This window comes from Toxorhynchites rutilus, chromosome 2 (assembly GCF_029784135.1).
Source record: "Toxorhynchites rutilus septentrionalis strain SRP chromosome 2, ASM2978413v1, whole genome shotgun sequence".
Taxonomy (NCBI): Eukaryota; Metazoa; Arthropoda; class Insecta; order Diptera; family Culicidae; genus Toxorhynchites; species Toxorhynchites rutilus.
The window spans coordinates 100,226,543-100,252,774 of NC_073745.1; the positions used below are offsets into that span (position 1 = coordinate 100,226,543).

Consider the following 26,232-nt stretch of genomic DNA (forward strand, 5'->3'; position numbering starts at 1 on the left):
TTCTTCTAAAACTAGATTTGAGATTTGGTTCTCTGGTGCATAACCTTATGGGATGGGTCATATGTTGAAGAATGGCATGTGTCAAGTGAAGAATCTCTATCTGATCAAAAATATATAATGTTTAATTATAATTCGGGTGATCTTCTGATTGAACACTTCAGAGACCCAAGAAAAACAAATCGGGTTATTTATCATTCCAAACTTCTGGATAAGAATTTGATGTCACTAAAAAGTATTTCTTCCACTTCCACTTCCACCGATATTTCATCAACCTTTGAGGAAAACTGTCCACTAGTGCGGAAAACATCTTGCAAGGATGTGTCTTGGTAGAACATTGAACTTGAAAAACTTAGAAAACTGTCTAGAAAACTTTTCGACAAAGTAAAAATTACTTCTTTTTGAATAGAGTACAAAAACTGTCTAACGGAAAATAACAAACAAATTCGCAAATCGGGCTTGGAATCTCACCTGTGAGCAAGTAAAAAATCTACCTGTGGGAAAGACTTCATAGAGTCCTTCCAAAAGATCATCCCAATAGACTAGATAGTCTAAAAAACGAAAACGGCCAGTTTACAACCGATTCTAAGGAAACACTTAGTATCATCATGGACACACGCTCTTCCCACGTTCAACCTAAATGACTTCGACCAGGTCTTCAAGACAGCTAATTCCTATCCAATCAGAGACGAGATTAGAGCTAAATATATTGCCAGGACTGTCTTTACAAAGCTTATGGTTGAATGGGCAGTGGACTCTAGAGTGCCAATGGATGTATGGGAAAAAAATTACCTTAGAATTTTCATAGGAAACTTGATTAAAAATGTTGATACCTACGAAAAACTACCCTATGCAAAATATCAGCTCAATCGCACTTTATTTACTAGTATCACACAGCCGTCAAAGTTTGAGTTTTTTGTAAACCAAAAAATCACCCAAGGGGGTAGTAAAGGATATCGTGGTTTTCGGAAAAAAAAAGTTTGATGCCAGATGCCTTTAAATTACATGAAACGTCTACTGTCATCTCAAAAAATTTTTTTTGTCAAAAATCGACACTGCTTCGAAATACGAGGCAAAACGCATGGTTTTGGGTGCCAATGAAAACCGTCATATCGATTTTTCATACGAGACTTCCTGCGAAATGTTGATTTGCACGATAAAATACCCTTTACAAAATATTAGCTCAATCGAACTTCATTTACTAGTGTCGCAGACGTTAAAATTTGAGTTTTTTGAAAAACCAAAAATCACCCATGGGGAGAGTAAGGGAAATCGGGGTTTTCAAAAAAAAAATTGTTGATACCAAATGTCGTCTTAGAATTGGATGAAACGTCGAGATTTTCGAGATGATTTGCCATCACGAAAAAAAAAAATCGTCAAAAATCTGAAAGGACGAAAAAATGACCAAGTGCCAATAAAAAGTATATTTTTCTTCGAGATAACAGTAAATCTCGAACAGTTATGCAATTTTAAGACATTTGGCATCGAAACTATTTTTTTAAACACCGATTTCCCTTCAGACTTCAGTCAGTTTTTCTAGGTATGATCAGTGATGTCAGATGAGAAGACACGCTTTTGTTTTGAGAAAAACAACAAACAGTTTTAAAATTGATCAATCGATACTCTTTTCTCAGTGCCAAAATATTAAAAAAAAACATAACAAAAAGGAATAAGTTTCAAGTATTTTTTTTCCATTTCTTTTCAAGTATCAGTATTTTTTCGTTCTAATCAAGAATGAACTTTGCAAAGAGGATAGGTGAATGTTTTCTGTCTCAAATCAAGTGAGGCATAAACGGAGAATAGAAGGGTGAGTTTTATCTGTGAATGAGTGTTGTTGAACGAATTTCGATGCGATTTTGCCCATACCTGCTTGAGGGTACCTACATCGACTATCAAAAATTAAGCTTTCTGAACCAGGATTTTTAGAAAATATTTTCCTCAAATCATCAAACTGCCGCATGCAAAGTTACGAGTTGACAAAATACAGCGGGGATTTTTATGGTTTGGGGAGAATTTTCTTAAAAAGGCCTGGTTTGGATAGCTTACAACACGAACGAACAAGTCAGAAGTGCAATAAAGTACTTCAGAATCATTTACTGTTGTTTCTGCGTCAAAAACAATGTGATAGTTGAGTAATTTGGCATCAATTCATAAAATCCGAAAGGTCATGGCATGGTTTGATGAATAGGGATTCTGAACTGAGCAGCTTGTTTATCAAATCAAAACTCTATCAATAACTTATGAGGAGTGATCGCAGCTTACAAGCAGTATGAGTGATTTGAAGAACTTAAACGAGCAGTATCCTCTGCGTAGAACGAGTTACACACTACAACATAGCGCAGCTTGGTCGAAGCCACCCCGAATGGATTATTTGAACTGATTGAGAACTAAAGATGACATACGAATTAAAAACTTATTCTAATTCATGTGAAATTGACGTTCATTTTATAAAGGAGAGTTTTTCATCTGGTTCTATAGTCATGAAACACTGGAATTTTAGTTTTATAAATGTTTCGCGCCTGAACATAACAATAAAGTTCAATTGGCCGGTCTTATAAATGAAGATAGTTATTGTATTCTATGCTATATACTTCAATTCAACCGACTTCCTACATATCTCTGGAAACTCAGAAAAATGGAGCGGTTCTATAGTTATAAAACGCAGTGTAGAAGAGAAGTTATTTGCGAATTTCTTTCTAGTCTCGTTCTATCCAGCGAGCAGTTAACAGCCTTACTTGAGGCTAAACTCATCAAACTACCCTTTTTAAGGTTACGAATTCTTGTTACATTTATGTACACTGTGATAAAGTCACATATTCGACTTTTTTCATCCCATCTGTTTATTTTACTAGGCTCATTTAATAGTTCAGCTGTAACCAATGTCCTGTTTCGAGCGACATAGCATGCGCTGCCATAGCTATATCTAAAATAGTTACGTCAGTCGTTGTGTTTATCTTCGATTACCCACCGCATCCATGTGAAAATGCTATTTTCAGGAAGTAACTCATTAATTAAAAACGTACATTTTTTAGAGTTCTCGCTGAATATGAGGCGAATGTGATAGCGTGCAGCGAATATTTGAGAAATCACGTCGAAAAAGACGGATAGAAGTGATATTTCCATGTGCCATTTTCACTCCTCCACGTACATAGAAACAAATGGAGTTTCATTATTTCAACGTTATGAAGTTGATGTTTCGAAGACTTTCAGTGTCGGAATGTATGTTGTGAGAGAATAATCGCCAATTATTCAAAATTTCACCGAAAATGTTACTGCTTTCGAGAAGTAAGCAAACGACTGCTCTCTGGACCTTTTTACCACATAACTGATCGAAATAAGCCACGATACAATTGTCATCTGTTAAAAAACAAACAGTTGAATGATTTCATTAGAATTTTGGCTCAAATTATCATGCAACCGTGAGTACTTTCAACATTGTTTTGTTTCTTCCATATACATTCCATATTGAATGCAAATAATTATGACACGATATTTTGCTTGCCAATACAGATACACTTCGCCTACTGCTCCACCTCTATATGTACCTCATCGAGCTGTAACAGAGTCGATTTTATTCGATATATTCCGCATTGCAGTGGTTTTTTTCCAGTGTGGATTCGCATGTGAATAGTTTCATAGGAGGCCGTTCAAAAGGCCTTTCTTCCTTCCTTGTTTGTAATGAAGAGTCATCAAACTTCGTAGTTCATTCGCCTTCAGGGCTTTTTTAGAGGAAATAGCACTTGTGGGGTCTCTCATGTTTTGCACGTGCATTCGTTTGATAAGCGTGGTTCGTGGGAGGAACATTTATCCGCAGACCTTTAAAGAGAAAACCAAAATCAAAAAGGAAAATAACACGATTCTAGTTATCAATTCCCTACTTGACGAACAGACACAGATACCATTCATACTTCGCCCTTGTGGATACGGATGTGTCTTTTTAGATGGTTTTTCTCCAAGTATGCTTTGCCACAAAGTTCACACTTGTAATCTCTTTTCTTGAGATGAACACTATTGATGTGGGATTGTAATTTGCATCGAGTCGCAAAGTTTTTCGGACATTCCGTACATTTATGTGGGCGAACTTTTTCATGAAGTACCATATGAGGCTTTATTCTGTGAACCAGAGCTCCACATATGGGACAATTTGTTTTTTCTTTGGGTAATTTTTTAGAACAACCCTTCACGGTAGTTTTCTTCTCTCGTACCATTGGTTCTTTTTTCAGTTTGTCCGGACTCCAATCCCCATTCGAATATTTATCTTCTAGAAATAGCTCGGGGTTTTCTCTTGAACCCACCTGTTTTACATTATAATTCTCTGCGTTCAGATTTGTAATACCATTCTGTTCGATCTCATCTGATTCTGTTCTTACTGCATCTGTTTCGGTGCATGGTACTTCCTCCCTGGAAGTTTCTTCAAATTTTTCGTGTATCACAGTGTAATTTTCATCGACTAGATTTGTGATATCATTTTGTTCTATGTTGCATTCTGTTCCTAGAAATAGGAATCCGAGATCGCAAACCTCCTGTTTGATTTCATTTGATTTTGCTTTCACTGCATCAGTACCGTCACTTGATATGTCCATCTTGAAAGTTTCTTCAACTTTTCCAACGTTAACCTTTTGTGGCTCCTAAAAGAATTCCAAAATAGTCATGTTTGCAATATTATTCATTCATTCTTACCTTCTTAAAATTTTCCTCACAATTCGGTCGATTTAGCAATTTTTTCACGTTTTTCTTTTTCATCCTGTTGCGGATGCCGGCCCTATTGGCCTGGCTATGTTCAGATTTTCTCAAATCATCCGGAATAATTGCCCTTTTCTTTAAGATCGATTCATTTGCATGCTTCGTTTTCATATGTATGCTACGACCTTTGTGATGGGGGAACCCAATTCCGCATATTCGACATAGCAATGGCTTTTCGCCAGTGTGTGTTCGCATGTGGGCAATTTTCCAATAAGACAATCGAAAGGTCTTTTCACAAAAATCGCATTTGTGGGGTCTCTCGTCGATGTGCACTTTCAGGTGTTTGTTCAGTGTTGTCCGCATGAGGAATATTGCCCCGCATACCTATGAATAAAAAAATATATCAAACAAATAACACATTGAATCTCAGTGTTCAGTTCCGTACATGGCATTCATATTTCTTGGCTTGAATATGTATCAGAAGTTTATGGCAGCGTAATTTCTCAGCGAACTGGAATGCTTCCGGACATAAATCACATTTGAACTTCGGATCGTCCTCGTGGATACGGAGATGTCTTTTGAGGCTGTTTCTCTCCAAGTATGCTTTGTCACAAAGTTCACACTTGTAATCCCTTTTCTTAAGATGGACACTATTGATGTGGCATTGTAACTTGCCACGAGACGTGAAGTTTTTTGGACACTTCGGACATTGATGTGGACGAACTTTTTCATGGATTATCATATGATCTCTAATGTTGTTAACCAACGCTCCACAAACGGGACAAATGTTCTTGTTCGGTATTTTTTTGAAGCGATTTTTCGAGGCAGTTTTCTTGCTTCGTGTCCTTCGTTCTTGATTCGCTTCACTTGTGTTTTTTTCAGCCTCTTCACGTGTCACATCATTCGTTTGCTTCTGTATTTCCGGACTCCAATCCTTATCCGAACAATTATTCTCTAGCAATTTATCGCGGTTCTCTTCGATCAGATTTGTAATATTATTCTGCAATCCTAAATCGCTCATTCCCTGTTCGATCTTATCTAATTCTATTTTGACTGCGTCCGTTTCGACACAATGTTCTTCCACCCTTCCGTCATTCTGTTCTATGTTGCATTCTGTTTCTAGAAGTAGAATCCCAAGATCACAAACTTCCTGTTTGATCTCATCTGAGTCTGGTTTTACTGCATCCGTCCCTTCACATAGTTTTTCCGCCCTGGCAGTTCCTTCCACGTTTTCAACGTTAATGTTTTGTGGTAGCTAGAAGAATCTTTAAAATAGTCATTTTTATAACATCATTCATCTAACGCACCTTCTTCAGGCTCTCCTCACAATCCGACCCGACATTGTTCGTTTCCACCCAACTCTGGAGGTCATTTCTTTCAGATTTTCGCAAATCATTCGGTACAATGGTTTTATTCCGTACCTTTTCCAAAATTCTCCTGGAATCTTCACATTGTTTCTTAAAATTAAATATTATGTTCAGATTCAGTTCACACTTTTCGCAGATGAAATTTGGCAGTCTGTCCTCCTCGTCAATCTGTTAAGGAAACGTGCATGTGAAAAATGATGCTTCAAACCCTTACGGCTGATTTAGACGATGCCAGTCAGCGCTCTAGTTGAAGTATCCAGTGAATAGAGAACAGACACTCTGTTCAAGTTAGAGGCCAATTAATTGTTCGATACTGGTAAAAGTAACTTGAATAGAGTGTCTGTTCTCTGTTCACGGGATACTTCAACTAGAGCGCTGACTGGCATCGTCTAAATCAGCCTTTACACAACTCATCATACAGTTTGTTCCAACATCCGAAGTGATTCTTTGATAAAATGCCTAACATTGAAAACATCACTGCCCTGAACATTTGAGTACAGATTTACCAGGCGCTCATTGGTCAAGCACAAACGGCACAGCTGTTTATAGTTTGCAATATAAAAACGAATTCTGTCCAGCTCTTTCTTGCATTCGCTTTCATCAAGAGATGTAAAATCCGTAACGGTGGAAAGGGTGGAAACCATCACTAGATTCGTAATTTGTTTTTGGTTTATCACAACGAGAAAAATAACAGAAACATTAATGCATTTGGAGTTATGTTTGTCAACAGTGCAATTTAGATCACTTCCGATTGGATTCTACACTGGGAATAATTTTCATAATTGTCATGTCTATATGCACGACACAGGGCCTATCTCAAATGTGTCAGTTTCGATGGTTTCGATAAAAATGGCTTTGAAAATTTGACTCTCTTTTTCAAATCCTATTTAAAACAGTAACGTAATTAAAATCTTAATGACGCATCAACAGACGCGCGAAAATATATGCTTCAATTATTGATACGGCACTGTACGTAAAAGCAACACTAACATCACAAATTTTTTGAATGAACGAAAACATAAATAGGTAGTCCCTTCATTCTTGTAGATTTCAGTTAGACCCTTTTGGTTAGATCCAATGTTTGTGTGGATTTGATTTAGACCCTTTTAGATGTGCCTTTTGCAGGTGTACACTGGAGAAATAGTTTAGTAAAAGCAGCTACCAAATCTTTAGTAGCAAAAACATTGGTAAAATATACACATTTTTTGTAAATATTACTAAAATTGCGTAAAAAAGATGTCAGACGCAATGAATGTTCCTACCAGGAATTCGTATATTTTACTTCATACCATTAGTAAGTTTGTTTTTATTGTCATACCTAACAACTGTGATGTGCGCACTTTGTCTTTTGTCTTTTGGAGACGAAGCGATTTGGAGGTAAGCACTTTGTTTTTATTGAATTCAATTATGCATTCAACTCCCCCGAGAATTTGTTTTCATATTTTCAGCGGGGAAAATATCATAAGAAATTTTGATCCATATTAATATAATTGACCTAATACCATTTTTTTTCTTTTTAGTTGGCCTTAAAATTATATGCAGTACAATCATTCATCATAAACAAATCGGAGATAAGTATTCGTTTTTTTTTACATAATTACATCAGTCACCTCGGTCGGGAAACTATTTTCATATTCCCGCCAAGGATAAACATCAGTTATATTTTATACATTACAACACTATTGACCTTTTTCCTTGTCTTTACAGCTGGCATGATCCCAGACTCGTAATACTTGTTTACCAAAAACCATCCAAGCTATGGGATTGAAGGTAACGGCGAGTTTGTCGCTAAGATTGGAATCTTTCTTCAACACATCATCGACCGTAAAAAACTTAAGGTGAACATACATAATTTATTGCATATTTAATATCATCAACATATGTATTTCTTTTCTTCATAGGGACACGAGAGAACAAAATACGGATGAAACGTGCTAATTCTACCGTCACTCTGCTAATCAGCTGCTAATCAGCTAATGCAAATCAGAGCGATGCAGCAGGAAGAGGAACGGGAACTTGCTTTGGAAATGCTCATCAAATTGAGGTGGTTGAGGCTGCGATTAAAATTTGCCTCTTGTACGCAGTTTATAGAATGATTCCAACGAGAATTATTGATGTTGTTTATAGAATAAGTTATTAGTACAATGTATTCTAAGTATGTAGAATTAAACGCAATCGAATACAATTTTTTAAATTAAAAATAATTATTAAAAAAGATTGTCATTATCCCTGATGATTACCTCTAACAAATATGAAGCAAAATTTTCACTGTTATTGCACCAATGTTGGACCAACAATTTGTAGTTTGTTTGACATATGTGCCTACCATTCTTTTTTTGTAACATGTACCAATGATTAGTAGGGTAGAAAATGACTAGAGAATTGGTAACATGTACCAAAAAATTCGTCATATTTACTAAATTTTCCTCTCAGTGTATGGCACGATTATCGCTATCTCACTCTACCTACCGTCACCGCATATCTCACTATCCCTCTGCTGTGAAAGTTCATCATCGACTTCACGATATGTCAGATGGTGGTAAATTCAGGGGTATGACTAAAACGTCAAATCCCTCTTATTACTAGCAGGGGATAGTAACTTCAAGCAAAAAAGTGGGACCGATTCGAGATTGCTTTTATGTAAACAGTGAACTTGTTTTACACTCTAAAAATCGAACCGACTTGCACTGACAACTGAATGATATTGTCAATTTGTGCGAGATGCCTCAAAACAGCTGGGAATAAATATTGTTCATATACAGTAAGTTACATTTAATGCGACGTTTAGATTATTGAACAGACCTGTAATGTGAAACGTTTAATTTGACATTTTTGTAAACATCGAGTTCGGGGATCAAATTATGGCGCCACATTAAAGTTGCCACCAGACTCACATCGCCAATGTTAAATTACAGGCCTCCAAAGCGACACTGAGTGGTGCCTCGGCATGTCGTATTAAATTTAAATTACTGTATTATGTTGTTATTTACAGCCGTATGGCACCCGCCATGTTTTTGGTGCCAACATCTCAAACGTCAGAAGTATTTGTTTTCTTCAAAACAGCGATCCGCGTTGACGGCAGTGAGCTTCGTTTACTAGTTAAGGGGAGCGTCAAAGAATGGCTGATTTTCAGTCGGAATGAACGTTTTCAAAATTAAAATTATGAATGCAAATTAGCTTTTCCATATCAAATTAGTATTCTGTTTAAATAAAAAACATTTTTGTTTGCAGGTGGGGAAAAAGTCTCATACGAAAATTGTTCATGAAGACAATTTTATATTATAAAGAAAAAAAATCAGCAACAATGTTGGAATTGTATGACCATATGGTTGAATGAAAGTCAGAAATACGTTTTTTTTTTTTATCTGTATTATAGTGACTTTCAACTCATTTGGCTGGTTCGTCACTTTTACTTCCATTTTTGGAAGAATGTCGGGAGTGAGAATTGAACTCGTGACCTTTAGCGTGAGAGGCATGGATGTTACCACTACGCCAGATCGCCTCCTCTCAGAAATACGTGTTTCTAATAATTAAATAACATAATGTGAAAATTTTCATTCAAATTTCAAAATTTGAAAACCGGCTCCGTGTCTTCTAATCTGGTAGAGATTACACTTATTTTTTTGGGACCCAAATTATGGCTCTAACTTGAAGTCGCCACCAGACGTCGACGTCATCGCGAATTACCAATTTACCACCAACTGACATATCGTGATGTCGATGATGAACTTTTGCAGCAGAGGGATAGTGAGATAGGCGGTGACGGTAGGTAGAGTGAGATAGCTATAATCCTGTCATACACCTGGTTATTTATGTCATAATGTATAATGTCATAAGCAATGAACACACATTTATTTTCCACTTGCAACAGTATTCACGATGATTGGATGGATGAATATACGACTCCTACATGCATCTAGTACGACTATCGTCGTCGTGGCATATGATACGAAAGAGTTGCACTTGGATACTTCATTCCTGATTGTTTATTGTGCTTTAGTGGAAATATCGCAAAATTTATATAGAAATGGTTAAATAAAGTTCAGTACTACATGTTTCAAGTAATCAAATAACATGAAGTAAAAAATTTCATTCATATTTTAACAATTTAAAACTGCCTTCGGGTATACTCAGCAAACATTGAATAGTAAAAAAAAATTCGAGGGGTTGTATCAGAGACACGACCGCTTAGAACGTAGGACTACGCAATCTTTTTTCTTTTGAAATTTGATGGTTTATCATTTCGAATATTATTTGCGAATACGTCAAAATAACTCTTTAGTAAAAAGTTCCGGGGACCCTGAAAATGTTTAATGGCTTGCGTAGTTTTGTAGACTCATTTCGAGAAGCAACGATCATTTTTTGACTTTGCGAGAACAATACGCTATGGTCATATGTCGCAATTCGTTTCTTTATGTCAATGCACGCATTGCACTGAATATTAACGAGTGGCATCTTCCGTGCATCGCCATCGAAGACGAATGATCTCACTGAGTTTCAAGTGTCTATAATTCAAAAGAAGAAGAAGAAGAAGTGCATCGCCATTCAACAAGCATCAAATACGCGTCTAACAGATGCATACAGTTGCAGTGCTAAAAATGAAACATCGCAAGAATAACCGTTTATGAAAATCGTTTCTCGACTCTCGGTCGATACCATCAACAAAGTTTCTAAGTTCTATGTTTTGCGCAATGAAAACAAGCTACACACAAAAAAACCAAACACTGATGTTTAGAAGCGACCTAAAATTATTTGTACTCTTCTCTTTTTTCGCCTGCTTTGCCATGCTTCGGATGGTTGTGTTAATTGCAATGCCAGATGCACTTCAAGTGAAATATTCACTAGCGTTCACAGCTCTAAGGGATACATTTAACACAAAACGAGCAGAATAAGCGATCTTTGTTGTTTCGGGCACAGACATATTCTGAGAATTTTCCTCAGAGGCGATGCAATACTTATACGCTAGCGACAGCTTACATACTATGCAAGGGTGGAGTTTACTTCGCATTTTTTTCTTTTCGCTATCCCCCTTCGTTGTTTCTGTTCTAGCGGCTGCATAAGCTACCCGTTATTGACAGCTCTGTTCAGGAAAGCACAAAAATGGACAGAACTGTAAATGTATGGAAATTTAAAATTCTTCCATTTTTCATCAATTTAAACCATATACAGACTATGGGATTGTAATGTGCATATCAAACAAAAATATCAAAAAAAAAAATCTTAGAAAAATTTCCAATCGAATACAAAACGTTTAAATCCGTTCGTAGCAAGAAAAGTAGTTATTAACGTTAACTTTATTTCATAAAAAAGTTACCTGTTTTCTGATTTGGCACCCTTAATGTAAGACGTAGTCCTACGTCAAAAATCTAAAATTGAAGGCGATATACATACATCTAAGACACATTACTTGTATGATGTGTATAACTGGCATATGCATATGAAATTGGAGGCCATATACATGTATATGGGGTATATCATGTAATATAAACGATAATTATACGATTTATTATTTTATAGGATGTATGTATATCGCCTCCACGTTTGCATGTATGGGCTGGCTAGGCGCATCATATACACGCAATTCATATTAATCATACTTGTATGTTTGTGAACATAATCCTCAAAATAAAATAATTACACTAAACCTTCATTTCAAACAACTTATGCAGTTACCAAATCACGCAATAAACATCAAGAATTGCTGGGAACCTCTTATCAATATTTGTTCAAATTTAAAAATGTGCTTAACTCCAGTTTTGTTGACAACTTTTATGCATTCAATTAAATCGTACGATAAATCATATATAAATATAAACATTCCCACCTTTCATCCTTCATTAAACACCTCGTAGTAGAAATCTGTCAGTATGCATACACTCTCCTACGAAACATAGTGGAAAAATATATATTCGTCGATGTAAACAAGCAGTGAAAAAGGAGACACTTTTCGACGAGTGATTTGTATGAAGTTCCACTGCCGTGTTACTAGTGTACCCAATATTGCTGCGGTTCACTGACATTTTGGTTCTGTCAATTACTGTTGTTTACAACTCGGTCCGGTTATATAGTCGAATAGTGGCTAACTTTAAACTCCATGTTAACTGTGAACACCTCCATGTGAAACCGAAATATGAAAATCGCTCATGCAGTTACAAATAAAGCAGCGCATTTTTCTTTATTTTTACTATCTCCGTGATTTCAACGATTTCCATCCTCGCAAATGATATGTTGGTAAACAAATGACGCCATATTGATTTTGATTTTGGGTAGCCTATATTCAATTGATGTCTAACCCCTGGGTAAATTGGTAATTCGCGATGACAGAAAAATAGTGTCGACGTCTGGTGGCGACTTCAAATTAGGGCCATAATTTGGGTCCCAAACTCGTTAGTGTAATCTCTATCAGATTAGAAGACACCAAGCCGGTTTTGAATTTCAAAATTTGAACCAAATTTTCACATCATGTAATTTAATTACTTGAGACACATATTTCTGACTTTCATTCAACCATATGGCTATACAATTCCAACATTGTTACTGATTTTTTTCATTATAATATTAAGTTGTCTCCATAAACAATTTTCGTATGAGACTTTTTCCCCAACTGCAAACAAAAATGTTTTTAATTTAAATAGAATACTAATTTGATATGGAAAAGCTAATTTTCATTCATAATTTTAATTTTGAAAACGTTCATTCTGACTGAAAATCAGCTATTCTTTGACGCTCTCCTAAACTAGTAAACGAAGCTCAATGGCGTCAACGCGGATCGCTGTTTTGAAGAAAACAAATACTTTTGACGTTTGAGATGTTGGCGCCAAAAACATGGCGGGTGCCATACGGCTGGCCTTTTGTGATTTGATATTTTAATTGGATCTTTTTCGATTTGTTTTGATCTGTAATCATTATTATCATTTTTAACAATCAAAGCGCGTTTCGAAAATGGTGAGATTGAATATATATATATATATATATATATATATATATAGAATATATATATATATATATATATATATATATATATATATATATATATATATATATATATATATATATATATATATATATATATATATATATATATATATATATATATATATATATATATATATATATATAGAGAATATATATATATATATATATATATATATATATAATTGTCGGCAATAGAAAGCACGGCCACACAAGAGATAGAGTGTCGGAAGTTATTTCTGCAAGTCTAATCAATCATACAGAGAATAAATTTTGCTATCTCAATTATCAATTTGTTTATTCCAGGTTCTTAATTCCAGAAATCAGGAACACATTGTGATATTATCTTCCAGGAGTTTGTGGAATAGTAGGAGTTTGCAACGCAATATTTTAGCAACAATTTAAAAAATATTGACATAGAAAAAAAATATATAGTTTGGGAATCTGTGCCGATTATAAGCGAGGAGCAACTGTAACAGAAATGCGAACAACATTGAAGCCAGAAATATGGAAATCGTATTCTGCCTACATCGAAATCGGAGGAATTAGATAGCATATTTGCCAAGCAGCTCGACCAGCAAGAGTATGCACAGCGGGTGTGTCAAGAGAAGAAAAAAAAACAGGAAGTGGGTTATATCTATGGTATAACCGCAAGGGTGACGTAGGACTATCGTTGATTTAGAGATCATTTGTATGAAGTTGAATCTGAATTCATTCTGAATGAATGAATATTTGGAGAACTTCGAAAACGAGAGCGTTATACCAGGGACAGACATACAGCTGTACTTGCGTTGTACGTGTACAGCGTTGTACAGGTACCATCGTACCATGACAGACATACTTTGGTTGTACATTGTACCGTATGTCAAACTGACAATCAGATATTTTTCCAATTTCCACCACATATTTCAATGAAAAAGGTTTTTATTTAGTGTCTAAACTATCAAACACAACAAAAAAGTTTCCAATCTGAGTTATTAACTTAAAAGAAAGTCAATGAAAAGAACGTTTATCAAGTGATTTGATTCTGCTTGTTCATGCTACCCACCACTAACCGTCTATGGCGCTGCGCACAGTACAACTGTAGCCATGTACAGCGGTAAAATAGGTCGGTACAGGTACAGCGATTGTACCGAGTTGCTTGCATGGTTCTAGCGCTGTACATGGTGACAGACATACAATTTTCGAAGTACAACGGTAGTACAGCTGTATGTCTGTCATAAGTATTACGTTGGAGGCACAAGGTTTTATGCATCCAATATTGGATACGGAAATATCCTACTGATGGGGAAGAATAATCTTCAGAAGCTATCCTGTTGATTGCGATTGATTGAAAAATCACAAAACCTAATGTATTTGGTCACAGTGTTACATGGATAGAAAACATTAAAATAAACTCTTTCATATGAATGTAATTTTAAATTCCCAGAGGAACTGGCAGATTATTTTCAGTAACGATTAGATATTTCCACATTTTCCTCGATACTGGAAGCCCACCAGTGGTTAATGCTAACTCGATAACCATCTGTTAATAGCACTTGATTGAAACATATTTGGTCACAGTGTTACATGGATAGAAAACATTCAAATAAACTCTTTCACATGAATGTATTTTTAAATTCCTAGAGGAACTGGCAGATTATTTTCCGGATCTTTCTCGATCCAAACGGAAAGAATTCCGTGGGTGTATGTGTGTGTGTGTGTGTAGCAGCTGCTTCGAGATCATCCCGGGGAACCGTTTGTAGCATCACTCTCCTCCTGATGGATTCCCTTCTGGCCTAAGGTGCACAAACAGGCTCTTGGTGATACCGTTCATCCGCGCTTTCATGATAAATGAAGAACTTCACTACAACAGCGACAACATGCTCCAATCGCTGTTCAATTTGAACTGAGTGGATTTCCGAGCGGCGCTCGCTTATATACCGATTGGTGATTTCAATAGCCTATTTTGAAAGCAAATTTAAGACTATTGAAACAAGTTTTTGGATCAGAAAGTAACAAGTATAGAACGCGTAGACATTTTATCTTTCGAATGAAGTGTTTATCATACCATTTCGTTCAGTTGTTTAGGAGCTATTAACACTCAAAATCTCGGTCTCCGGAGTAACGCTTTCGTTTTCGAAACTTTGATTTTACACCCCGGTATAGAAATGAAAGACGTAGTCCTACGTCAAAACATGCGCAGGATGCAAAGGACGATATATGGTACATACAGCTTAGAAACTGATTTTGGGAGGAAATCGACATCATCAATAACATTTCCAATGTTTATTTTCGTATATTTTTCTGGTAGTTGACGCTACAGTGATGCTTTGAACAGTGATGCTTTGAGCTCGCTTCACGCTGCGTGATGCAACCTTGGCTCCATTGTAGCTGTTGTATTCCAAGCCTTTTACTTTTTCTGTCCACATACCACGTGGACAGAAAAAGCATGATTTTAGACTCTCCCCTCTCCCTACGTGGACAACGGTGGATATTTTCATACCTCTACTCTTTTTTTCCACGTGTACGTTTTTAAATTTTTTCTTCTTTCTTTTAAAAGAAGCGTATTAAAATATTTTATTACTTGTCAAAATTTATCATTCTGTATTGAGTATCTAAATGACTTCCTAAGTGCTCGTGAGGAAAAATGACTTCAGACAACTCACGATTCATTGACTCCCAACTCCAAAATCAATCTCAATACTTAACTATGAAAGAATTACAGATCTTTTCATGAGCTGGGTGTTTCAATTTTATTCACTATGAAGATATTTAATTTTGTGAAGATATATCAAAATAAATAACTAAGATAGAAGCCGTATTATGAAAGCTAATTTGTTTGTTATTGTTTTGATTCATTGTGACGCGCAATACCAATCGATATCTTCAGAATTTGCGAGTTGCTTTCGATAACATAAAGCGTGGACGCCGCATGCATGTGCTGAATCCCTTCTTGCTTGACTCAGACACTAATTAAAAACATATTGACGTAGGATTACGTCTTTCGGGAACATATTGGGGTACAAACTGAAAATCGAAAATCGAGCGCATCGTGAAAATTGTCCAATTTCAAACGTTTATTGCTCAGTCATTTCATGATGGATTGATGAAATTTTTGCGTCAATCGATTTCGGCACTCCATAACAATTTTTTATATATGGATAAAGTAATATATGTCATGAAACTAACTATCGAACAATTGAAAAATCTCAACCCCTATCCTAACGGAAATACCCACTTCTGATTGGTCGAAATTGACGACACATGCGGCGGGTCCCTAACAGAGACATCAAAACCAAGCTGCCTAGGGGAAATCGGTATTGCAAACACATAAAAGTAGGGGGAGCTTTTACTCCTATCTATGAAGGCGAATGAACTGCAAAGTTAAAAGCCTCTCAAAAACAAAGATTGGAATACTCCCACCGAAATGTGTTTCCTAACAGGGACATCAAAAATCCCGGGTGATCTTTGCAAATATATGCAAGTCGGGGGCACTTTTATATTGCAAGTAAGGTGAGTGATACGATTTATTCTAGCAAATAAAATGTGGAACTTAAATGTTGGTTGCTTCGTGAAATTTCATATCAATGACCGATCGATTGTGTTGTGTAAAGTGTAAAATTGTATATGGTAGCAGTTGTGTTAAAAATGATTTGATGTATGAAACGATTTATTTCAATTTTCATAAAATAAAGCCAAGGTGTGTTCCAGCTCGAGAACAGGTCATTTGGTTTAAGCTGTCAGTTTTTTGTGTTCATTTTCACACAAGGAAAGTTTATACGGCGATAATAATTGGAAAAGTGAAGAAATATTGGAAAAAGTGATTTCCTCTATGCTCTACATATAGCATTAGGTGTTGTTAGTCCGATTAAAATTCGCATTGGGTTGAATAAACTATCATAAATCAAAAATTATAAATGAAAATTACCTTTTCCGTTTCAAATATGTTTTTTCTATATTAAAGTAACATGTTTTTACTGATGAGAAAAAATTATAATTGTGTTCGGCATTGTTAATTATCTCATATTACATTGGTGAGTTTTTTCTTTATTTCATCCATACATAACACAGAAGGCATCTCGTCTAGGATCACAGAAGGCGGTTTTCATCATATCTCGTTCCACTTCAGTATCTTTTATCTGATACGCACCATTCAACGACTGTTTACCATCCTTCTGTCATCATCACTCGGTAAACACTGGTAGAGTGAACAAACAATACTCAACAATCAAACAAAACGCTCCCTTTCAGGGCCACCAAAACATTATTCAAAATCACTAGATAGCCTAATCCTACGTCAACTATGCGGTCGTGTCTCGGACACAACTCTCCTGTGTCTTTTTTTCATCGCTGATGTTTTGACCCGGATACGTTTAACGGTGCTGGAATTTTCCAAAATAAAACCAAATGTCATTCTTTCTTACATACACACATTGACAATTTTGATAAAATACGCCGAAGAAACGCCGCTGGCACGGTGCAGTGAGTGAATTGAAATATCGTGGCGAGACATGCCCATGTCATGCTACTGTGAGAACAGGGTCTTATGCCACTCACCAAAAATCAAAAAAAAATAGCATCTGCAGTCTTTACATTTTAGGGAAAAGAAATAAAAAGCAGCGCTTCAGTGAAATACCTAGGTGTTATCCTAGATGACAAACAAAACTGAAATGCGCACTTAGATTCAATAATTCCAGGGCCAATTCAGCCCTATGTGCATGTTCTAAAATGATAGGAAGAACATGAGGCCTCAAACCAAAAATGGTTATGTTGGTCTACACTGCAATTGTGCGGCCTAGAATAACCTATGCCTCACTAGTACTGTGGCCGAAGACTAAGGAGACTGTAGCTACAAAAAAGCTAAACAAACTCCAACGACTAGCTTACATTGCCATTACTGGAGCAATGCGAAACACACCCTCGGAGGCATTGGAGGCTATCCTTCACCTGTTGCCTTTGAACCAACATGTTCAGGCTAAGAAAAGCGCTCTCAAGCTTAAAAGATAGAAAAAAAATACTAGACGGGGGCAAAACTGGTCACTTGAGCATCCTGAATCTCTTACCTTCTGGACCATGCATCTTCCTTTTACGGCAATTAGGTCAGATAAAATCGGTAAAACTATACTGGCTTCATGGCCATTGCGGTATAGAGGACAACGAGTGAGTAGATGAACTTGTTAGAAACGGCTCAAGCTCACCCTTCACTGGTTCAGAACCATTCTGTGGAATTTCTGACTGTGTGTTGAAAAGTGAGCCGAAGAAATGGGAAGACCGGGAAGTGAAAACCAATTGGAACACAATTTGGATGACAGAAGTTTATATACACTATCTCAGGGCAAACATATAGCCGGCGAATCATTAAAACAAACTGCAAAACGAGTTGGTGGTGAAACGCTGTCAGTATCGTTTTGTGGAAACGCTCTTGTAAGGTTTCCACAAATTCAAATATCTGTAGACAGAACGCCAGGAAGTAGTTGGAACTGAAATATTATTTTCCTCAGACAACAAACATAACAGGAATGAACGACAAATGACAATGGTTGGATCAATCTCAGTTATTGGAAACATTGAATGAACCTTATTATCAGAGTGTATCATAATTTTTGTTGCCAGAATAAACACTCAACTGCTTCGCTTTCTAGACACAGTAGCTACCACAGATCTATAACAGACTAATCACCACATCTCCCCTCGTTTTAGAAACAAAGACTCAAAGATTACAATGAAATAATGATCTAAAATGGTAACAATTCAATATTTAATATAAGTCACTCCATGAATCGGCTTGGACGTTTAATCACACGCTTGGGACGAAGGTGCTCTGTCGACTTGTCTTCGACAATAGATTCCGGTGAAGTTAATCGATTTCCAACAATAATTGTCGGTCCAGTAAAACCCGCATCGTTCTGCTTCTCGTGGGCTTACTCGTGGGCCTTGCTTACCTACAACGGTCATAACTGTAGGGTTGAATGTAGTGGCAAGTTTGTATGTAAGCATGGAATTTTTCATTACCACTTTATCGCCCGTAACAATTTGTAATGATTTGGCTTTTCGACGTTGATCCTCGGACATCTTCCCGTTTTCCTTGATGTGCTTGTCTCTATCCCTGTAGTCCGAAGAAGGCAACGCCGTGCCTGTGCTGACGTCATGTAACGATGGTATTTTAGTCCGTATAGTTCGATCGAACATCAATTCACTCGGAATTTTCCCAGTAGCGCTGTGGGGTGTGGAATAGTACATGGAGAGGTACGTTCCTAAATCAGCCTTCCAATCGCTGAGCTGAGCTTGACTAATTTTAAGTCTTTTTATTAGAGACCTGTTTTGGCATTCAACTAGACCATTCTCTTGGGACCAATACGGAGTCGTCTTGTTGAGCACAATACCACGCTGCTTGTAATATTGATCAAAGTAAGTGCTCACAAACTGTCGTCCATTATCGAGAGTGATAGTTCTCGGATATCCTAGTTTAACAAATATTTTTTTCCAACCGTTCAGCTGTCTCGATTGCTGTGATCTTACTGTGAAAATAGTCGATGATCTCCAGCAAATAATCTCCTGATGAAAGTGGCTCGAGAAAGTGAATTGCCACGTCCACCCATGATTTATCAGGCAAAGCTCTCCTAGTCATAGGTTCTGATCGATTTGGCTGGCTTGCTAGTCTACATCCTGCACAACCATCGACCATTCGACTAATAGAATCGTTCATTCGAGGCCATCAACAGTTACATCTCAGTCGCTGCTGCATTTTTGTACTTCCAGGATGTCCTTCATGGCCAAGTTCAAGCAATCTTTGCCTAATACTTTAAGGTATGACTAGTTTGCTACCTCTAACGATCATATCTCCAATTGTCCCTAATTCAGCTCGAAATGCATGGTAAGGCTCCAGCATATCATTTGCGTAGTTCCATACTCCCTTCTCTATACATTCTCTCAATGCTTGCCTTTCTGGATCATTAACCGAAGCTATCTCAACTTCCTCTATGTAAACAGCTGTGTTCAATGACATGATAATCGTGTGATAATCGCGAAAATGAATCTACAATGTTTGACTTCCCTTTACGATATACAATGTCATAGCTGAACGCTTTAAGCCTTAAGACCCAGCGCTCAATCCGCAAGCATGGAGATGAAGTTGGCGCAAAAATAGATTCGAGAGGTTTGCGGTCGGTTTCAAGCTCGAAACTTATGCCAAAGAGGTAAATCTGGAATCGCTCCACAGCCCAAATCAGGGCCAAAGTTTTCTTCCCCGTTTGTACGAACCGACACTCCGTGCTTGTTAAACTTTTGCTGGCATATGCGACGACCTTAGGATGACCTTCACGGAACTGCAGAAGGACTGCTCCTAATCCAACTGGGGACGCGTCTGCCACAACTCTAGTTTTAAGTTTTGGATCGAAATGAGCAAGTGTCTCAATGTTTCCGACCAGCCGAATGAGTTCGTTGAAAGCTTTTTCTTGGTCTTTTTCCCAGACAAAAGTTGAAGTATTCTTGGTAAGCTCACGCAATGGAAACGAGATAGTTGCTAAGTTTGGAATAAACGACCCCACGTAATTTACGAGGCCTAGAAAGCTTAGGACTTCTTCGGTGGACGAAAACTTTGTATGGCTGCTATCTTGCTTTGAGAAGGTATCATTCCATTCTGATTGAATCGCTGGCCGATAAATTCAATCTCAGTAAGCTTGAAAGAGCATTTAGATTGATTTAGAAGAATCCCGTATTCACTGAGCTTTTTAAAGACCTTCTCCAGAGCCATATGCTCTGTTTCTGGCTTACCTGTCACAACAATGTCATCTATAAAATTTACCGTATTCTCACAATCCGCCAAAATCGGTTCTAAAATTTTCTGGAATATTTCTGGTGCTCAAGAAATCCCGAATATCAAGCGCTTCTACCGGAAAAGTCCTCGATGGGTTATGAAAGTTTGCTGGGTTATGGGTTATGAAATGTTTGCTTTCATCATCGAGCTGGAGTTGATGAAAAGCGTCCTTTACAAACTGGAGCATCTTGTCAACAATCGCAACTCTCCGTGGCTGATTTTCCGAAATTACATTCCGGACCATATGCTTGTACACGCATCAGAAACTTTTCTAGGGTTCATCAGGTTCTAGTTGCATAGTCCAGAATATTAATCTTTCATGGGCCTCGTGACGTTGGGGGCGAAATATTCGTCTAACTTCTGCAATGCTACAACATATGGATCGATTCCCTGATCTTCATCGGCAGTCACGTCTGCTCCCGGGATACCAAAGAAAATATCTTAAAGTTCGAACGAACCGCACGCCAAAAGCATATCTTTCTTCTCTGTTCCATCTTTTAATTTCGCTGCACGCATACAAATTTCAAAACCTCTCTTCCATGTGATCCATCTGTTCCTGCGATCCGTTAATGAGACTCCCACAATAGATAACGGAGGCAGTTTAGAAAAGATTTTGCTTTCATCCATCGTTTCACAGCCGCAACCCAGCAAACATTAAATCGTATAATTTTGCACGTGCCAAGTCTTACAAGAAATCCGAATAAATCAGAATCGCATATAATATCAATCAATGTATGTATCGTGTATATTTGAAATCGCATAAAATGTAAAAACTCGATTTTATATACCATTATCAAATTAAGTCGCAATTCGGTATAATAAACATTAATTTTATGATGTATATTGTCGTAAAATATATTTAATCCGAATCATATGCGTATATTATGCTGATGCAGTTTGTGTTTCGTATAAGCATATAATTTAAGTCGATTTAGTACTGTATTAAATCGTGTTGCATGCTGAAGAAAATCATGAAACAGTAAATCATATTAGATCCTAATAAAGAACATATTACATCATATTGAAATGTCAATGGAACGCTGATGCACTCGAAAGTTTTAACCGCTGTTGAATTTCAATTTCAGATAGCCGCGCGAGATAGCTGGTGGATGATAATCCAGACGACCGGAGTTTGAACCCATATCGGAGCAGTTTCCACCAAACATCAATCTGTGTCATTTTAAACATTCATATTCCACTCCCACCATAAGTCTATCAATCAATTATTATTTCTACGAACATGAATACTCATATATAAAAATGGCGATTCGAGAGGTTATAATAAACATTTCACAAAAATATTTTGCGCCATTTGTTTTTTTTCTATGTCTGTAATAAATCGTATATGAGGATGGCAAAAGTCGTATTTGTGCTTTGACAATTCATGAATATATTCATATTAGATCGCAATTCAATTCCAACATAATCGCTATTATAGCCGGTCAAAGTTGCATATTCATCCAAACAAATTCGGGAAGCATTTGCCATGTATGTATATGGCCTCACTTTTGCATGCATATGCCAGTTAGGCGCATTATATGCCAAACAAATTTTAGGGCATATGATGTTATATATACGCTTGTAAGACTTGGCACGTGCAAAATTATACGATTTAATGTTTGCTGGGTGATCACTGCTGTATAATTATAAGTCAAATTAGCACAACGCACAAATATATCCGAATTTTCTGCATACCAGACACAGCGCAACAAACTCAACAACTTCGAACGTAAGCTGGCTTCTATTCTCTTGACACCGCTTCTAGACAACTGCCAACGATTAGCAAACCTCTCGATTTTCCGCCGCTATCTTGACGCGGGCTCTTCTGTTTGCAATACACAGAGTTTTGATAACACGATGTTTTGCAATTCTTCGCCGCTGCCTTGACGTGGGCCCTTCCTGTTTACAAGACACAGAGCTTTGATTATAACTTCTTCTCGACTCTCCACCGCTTTGGGGCTGTCCACATACCACGTGGACAACTTTAGGGGGGGTAGGGGTTACGAAAAAGTCCACGTTTGTCCACGGTGAGGGGGAGGGGGTTTAGATAATGTCCACGTGGACACATAAAGTATATTTTTAAGTAAAACATTCATATTTATAGTCAAAATTTAATGAGATCTGCTCTATATTTACAAGATATTTTTAACTTTACGCCCTCCCTGAGTACTCTGTATTCAACAATAAAAAGACTGAGTTGCCTGAGTGTGCTGCCCGGTCAAACATCCTTATTTTTCATATGGCTGGATTTCTTCCAGGAAATGTATATTCTGAAAGGAACGCGCATGAACTGGCATCGATTAATTTATTCCAATCGGTGATAGAGGACCATGTATTCCGTCAGGATAAAGACACAAAGAATGTTGGAATTTTTGTAGTATGAAAAATCACGACTTATGTGCAGGTTTCGATTCAGCTGCTGCTCTTGATGATAAAACGGCTTCGTTTTTTTTCCGAGAGCTCCCAAGATTTTCCGAAAATTGAAACGAACAACAAAATCTTTCATGGGTACACGGGCCGTATCTGTTGAGATCTGTTTCTTTCAATGATGTTTTTCTTTATTGCTATCTGGTAATTTTTGTAATACGCTTCTAGTGGGTTGTCTGTAAAACAATTTTTTTTTACCCCGTTTGTTTATTTTAAGCTCATTAGCATTTATCTGTAGCGGAATTTTATTACAATGCTGCTATTGATGTCAATCAAATTGAGACACTTATCAGGAGTAATCCACGGTACACGACACATGAATTAATGAATTCGCTACAGATGTCTGAAACCGCTCATGAGCACCTAGTGCAGCATGGATACGAAAAACGCTACAATGTATGGACTACATATTAACCCATATTCCGGAGCCCGATCGAATTTGACAGATCAGAATCCGAACGAGATCAACTTTTGCATACTGCAATCCTAGGTTGCAACATTTGCACAACTCGATTGGATTTGACTCGGTCAGATGAAAGAACGCAATATTGAACGCAACCGGACTCCGGAATAAGGGTTTATTTTATCGAAGAACATTTGAAAGAACGCATTTCAATCTACGATTCGTTTCATAAACGCAACGAAAATGCATGACTTGACTCGGATGGCTTTAACGTTCTCAGTGGAACTTTGGGGTTCTCGAGGTAAGTATTACTTGCGTCATTTTTATTAGTAGTACTTAGTTGAGATATCTTTGCCGAATAACACACCTTGAATGTATTCAGAAGTATGAAGCTCTACAATACACGCGACCTCAGTGCAAGTCGGAAGAAATTTCTTTGACGAAAAAGCCCCCGGCCAGAACGGGAATCGAACTCGAATCCCTAGCATGATAATGTGTGACGATAACCATTCGACTACGAGAGTACAATACATATTTGTAGCAAATTGTGAAGAGCAAATCATTCAAAATAATGTTGAGTTACAACCACGAAGGAGGTTCTCTGGGTCTGGTAGGACTGGAAGAAAATCTACATTTTGAGCTTCTACCAAGCAACTAGTTTCGATGAATTCCATCGAGTACTGATTGAGCTGAACGTATTAAAATCAACGATCTAGAACGCTTCAAGGGCACTTCCAAGGACTCCACCCGCTTTATTCACCAGATATGGTATCTTCAGATTATCAACTGTTAAGATTTCCGTAAGACGAGAAAATATTTCGCAATCCGCGATCATGAATGTACAGTGTCAACATCTAGATGCAACATCCGGATTCTGAGACATATTATTTTCAATTTAGAATGGAAATTTTGACTTGGTGTTATTTGATTACTTGAAACACGTAGTCCTGACCCCGACTTAACTACTATGATAGTACGGCTAAAATTGATCATTATAATATAAAATCATTATTAGACATAACCTTTCTTTAAAATTTTTCACCACTCGAAAATTGATATAATTTTAAATTACATAGCAAACATATTTGATACGGAGAAGTAAATTATGATAAATTTATTTTCAAAGTGTGTTCAATCCACCAATCGATTATCATTATCCCTTCCCATAAACGAAGCACAAAGTTTAATGCAGGCAATACAAATACAAACGCGAATAGTAAACTAATGTTAATCTAAATCTTCGGATCAGTTAAATCAACAGCAACAGAATTTGGACACTATACTGTTTATTCGTTTGAGTGAGAATGTGACGAGTGTGCAACTAGTAATACATTACAAGATTTAGACAATTTGAACAGCGCGATGATATCACCATCGGTGAATTTAAAACAAATCGTTACTATTAATAAGGCTATTATGCCTATTAATAAGAACATGTAATAGAAAATTGAAACAAACTTGAAATTAAATTTAAGCGAAAAATATAGAATTCTCTTGATTTTCTTCCGAAAACTGGAGAAGTGTCCACGTGGACAACAGGGGGAGGGATATAAGGAATGTCCACGCTTGTCCACGGAGGGGGAGGGGGGTGTCCAAAATCGTGCTTTTTCTGTCCACGTGGTATGTGGACAGCCCCTTTCTTGACGTGGACCTTTCTGTTTGCAAGACACAGAGCTTTTCTCTCTCCTCTGCCTTCTAGACGCAGTGCCACCTCTCTTACACAAACCTACAAACAAAACGGTATGAGCTTTTTTCTACTGACTTGCTTTGCTGCCGGCAATTGGATTCCATTTCTTTGTCAACTATTTATTTTTAATTCCGTGAAAACTTACCGTTATTGAATATTTGTATATAAAGCACAGGTTATTGCCACAAAACTGAGAAAAAATCCTGACCTCGTCGTCAATTTGTGATAATATAACCATGCCAGAATAAACACACAACTGCTTCGCTTTCTAAACACATTTATTTTGCTCTCATCAATAGCTACCACAGATCTATAACAGACTAATCACCACATGTTGTAATGATCTTAGCGAATAAATAAAATCCGCTTTTTCCGTTCGTGAATTTTGTGTATATTTACATCAATCCCTTCAAAGATTAACGTCTTTTTTATGCCAGATTCGTTCTGGTGTCTATTGTGTAGGCTTCAAAAATTACACTTAACTACCACGATTTGATACTTTTTTGGTTAAGTCGTTGGTACTGTACATATTGAACACATATCAGTTCTTGCCAAAGAACTTATGATTTTGAACGCTAGCGTTAATTGATGCAGAAATGTAGTTCATTCATTTTTATTAGTTTGATTATTTTTGCCTTTAATAACAATACTTTCTTTATGTAGTGAATTATTATAGAAATGTTACAGTTTTTCCCCCTTTGATTATTGGATCTCTTTTGACATTTTTATTGGATTTTTTTGACAATCAATTTGATTCTATCCGCATGACCCAGGTCCAACAATTACACGATGCGTCGAACGTCGTCGAACCATCGAACGTCCAACATTCGGGGGTTTTCGTAGCATTGTGTAGCGCCGGCTTTACATGCTTGTGATGGTCGACATCGAAAGTGGTCTA

General features: G+C 37.0%; 2 protein-coding genes across 3 annotated transcripts in view; one reads left to right on the forward strand and one right to left on the reverse strand.

Annotated features, from left to right (window-relative positions):
• LOC129765979 (zinc finger protein 91-like) overlaps positions 1-26,232 on the forward strand; it is a 43,331-nt gene that overhangs the window by 10,781 nt on the left and 6,318 nt on the right. The gene's annotated exons all lie outside the window — the stretch shown is intronic.
• Positions 1,539-25,609, reverse strand: LOC129768098 (zinc finger protein 431-like). Of its 2 annotated transcripts, none has more exons than XM_055769518.1 (6): positions 25,480-25,609; positions 5,988-6,215; positions 5,126-5,935; positions 4,678-5,064; positions 3,876-4,625; positions 1,539-3,813 (listed from the first exon to the last, which is right to left on the reverse strand). In XM_055769518.1, exons 1-5 carry the CDS (start codon positions 25,570-25,572, stop codon positions 3,900-3,902), a joined length of 2,244 nt encoding a protein of 747 aa, XP_055625493.1. In that variant the 5' UTR covers positions 25,573-25,609; the 3' UTR covers positions 1,539-3,813; positions 3,876-3,899. The 2 variants fall into 2 exon arrangements, with proteins under 2 accessions (XP_055625493.1, XP_055625492.1); XM_055769517.1 differs by lacking the exon at positions 25,480-25,609 and adding an exon at positions 6,467-7,015 and having other exon boundaries at positions 1,542-3,813.

Coding starts and splice junctions, on each gene's coding strand:
- LOC129768098 (XM_055769517.1), bottom strand. CDS start 6,691: ATGGTTTCCACCCTTTCCACCGTTACGGATTTTACATCTCTTGATGAA. Junction 5,936..5,987: donor GTGAGGAGAGCCTGAAGAAG/GTGCGTTAGATG, acceptor AGATTCTTCTAG/CTACCACAAAACATTAACGT. Junction 4,626..4,677: donor GTGAGGAAAATTTTAAGAAG/GTAAGAATGAAT, acceptor GAATTCTTTTAG/GAGCCACAAAAGGTTAACGT.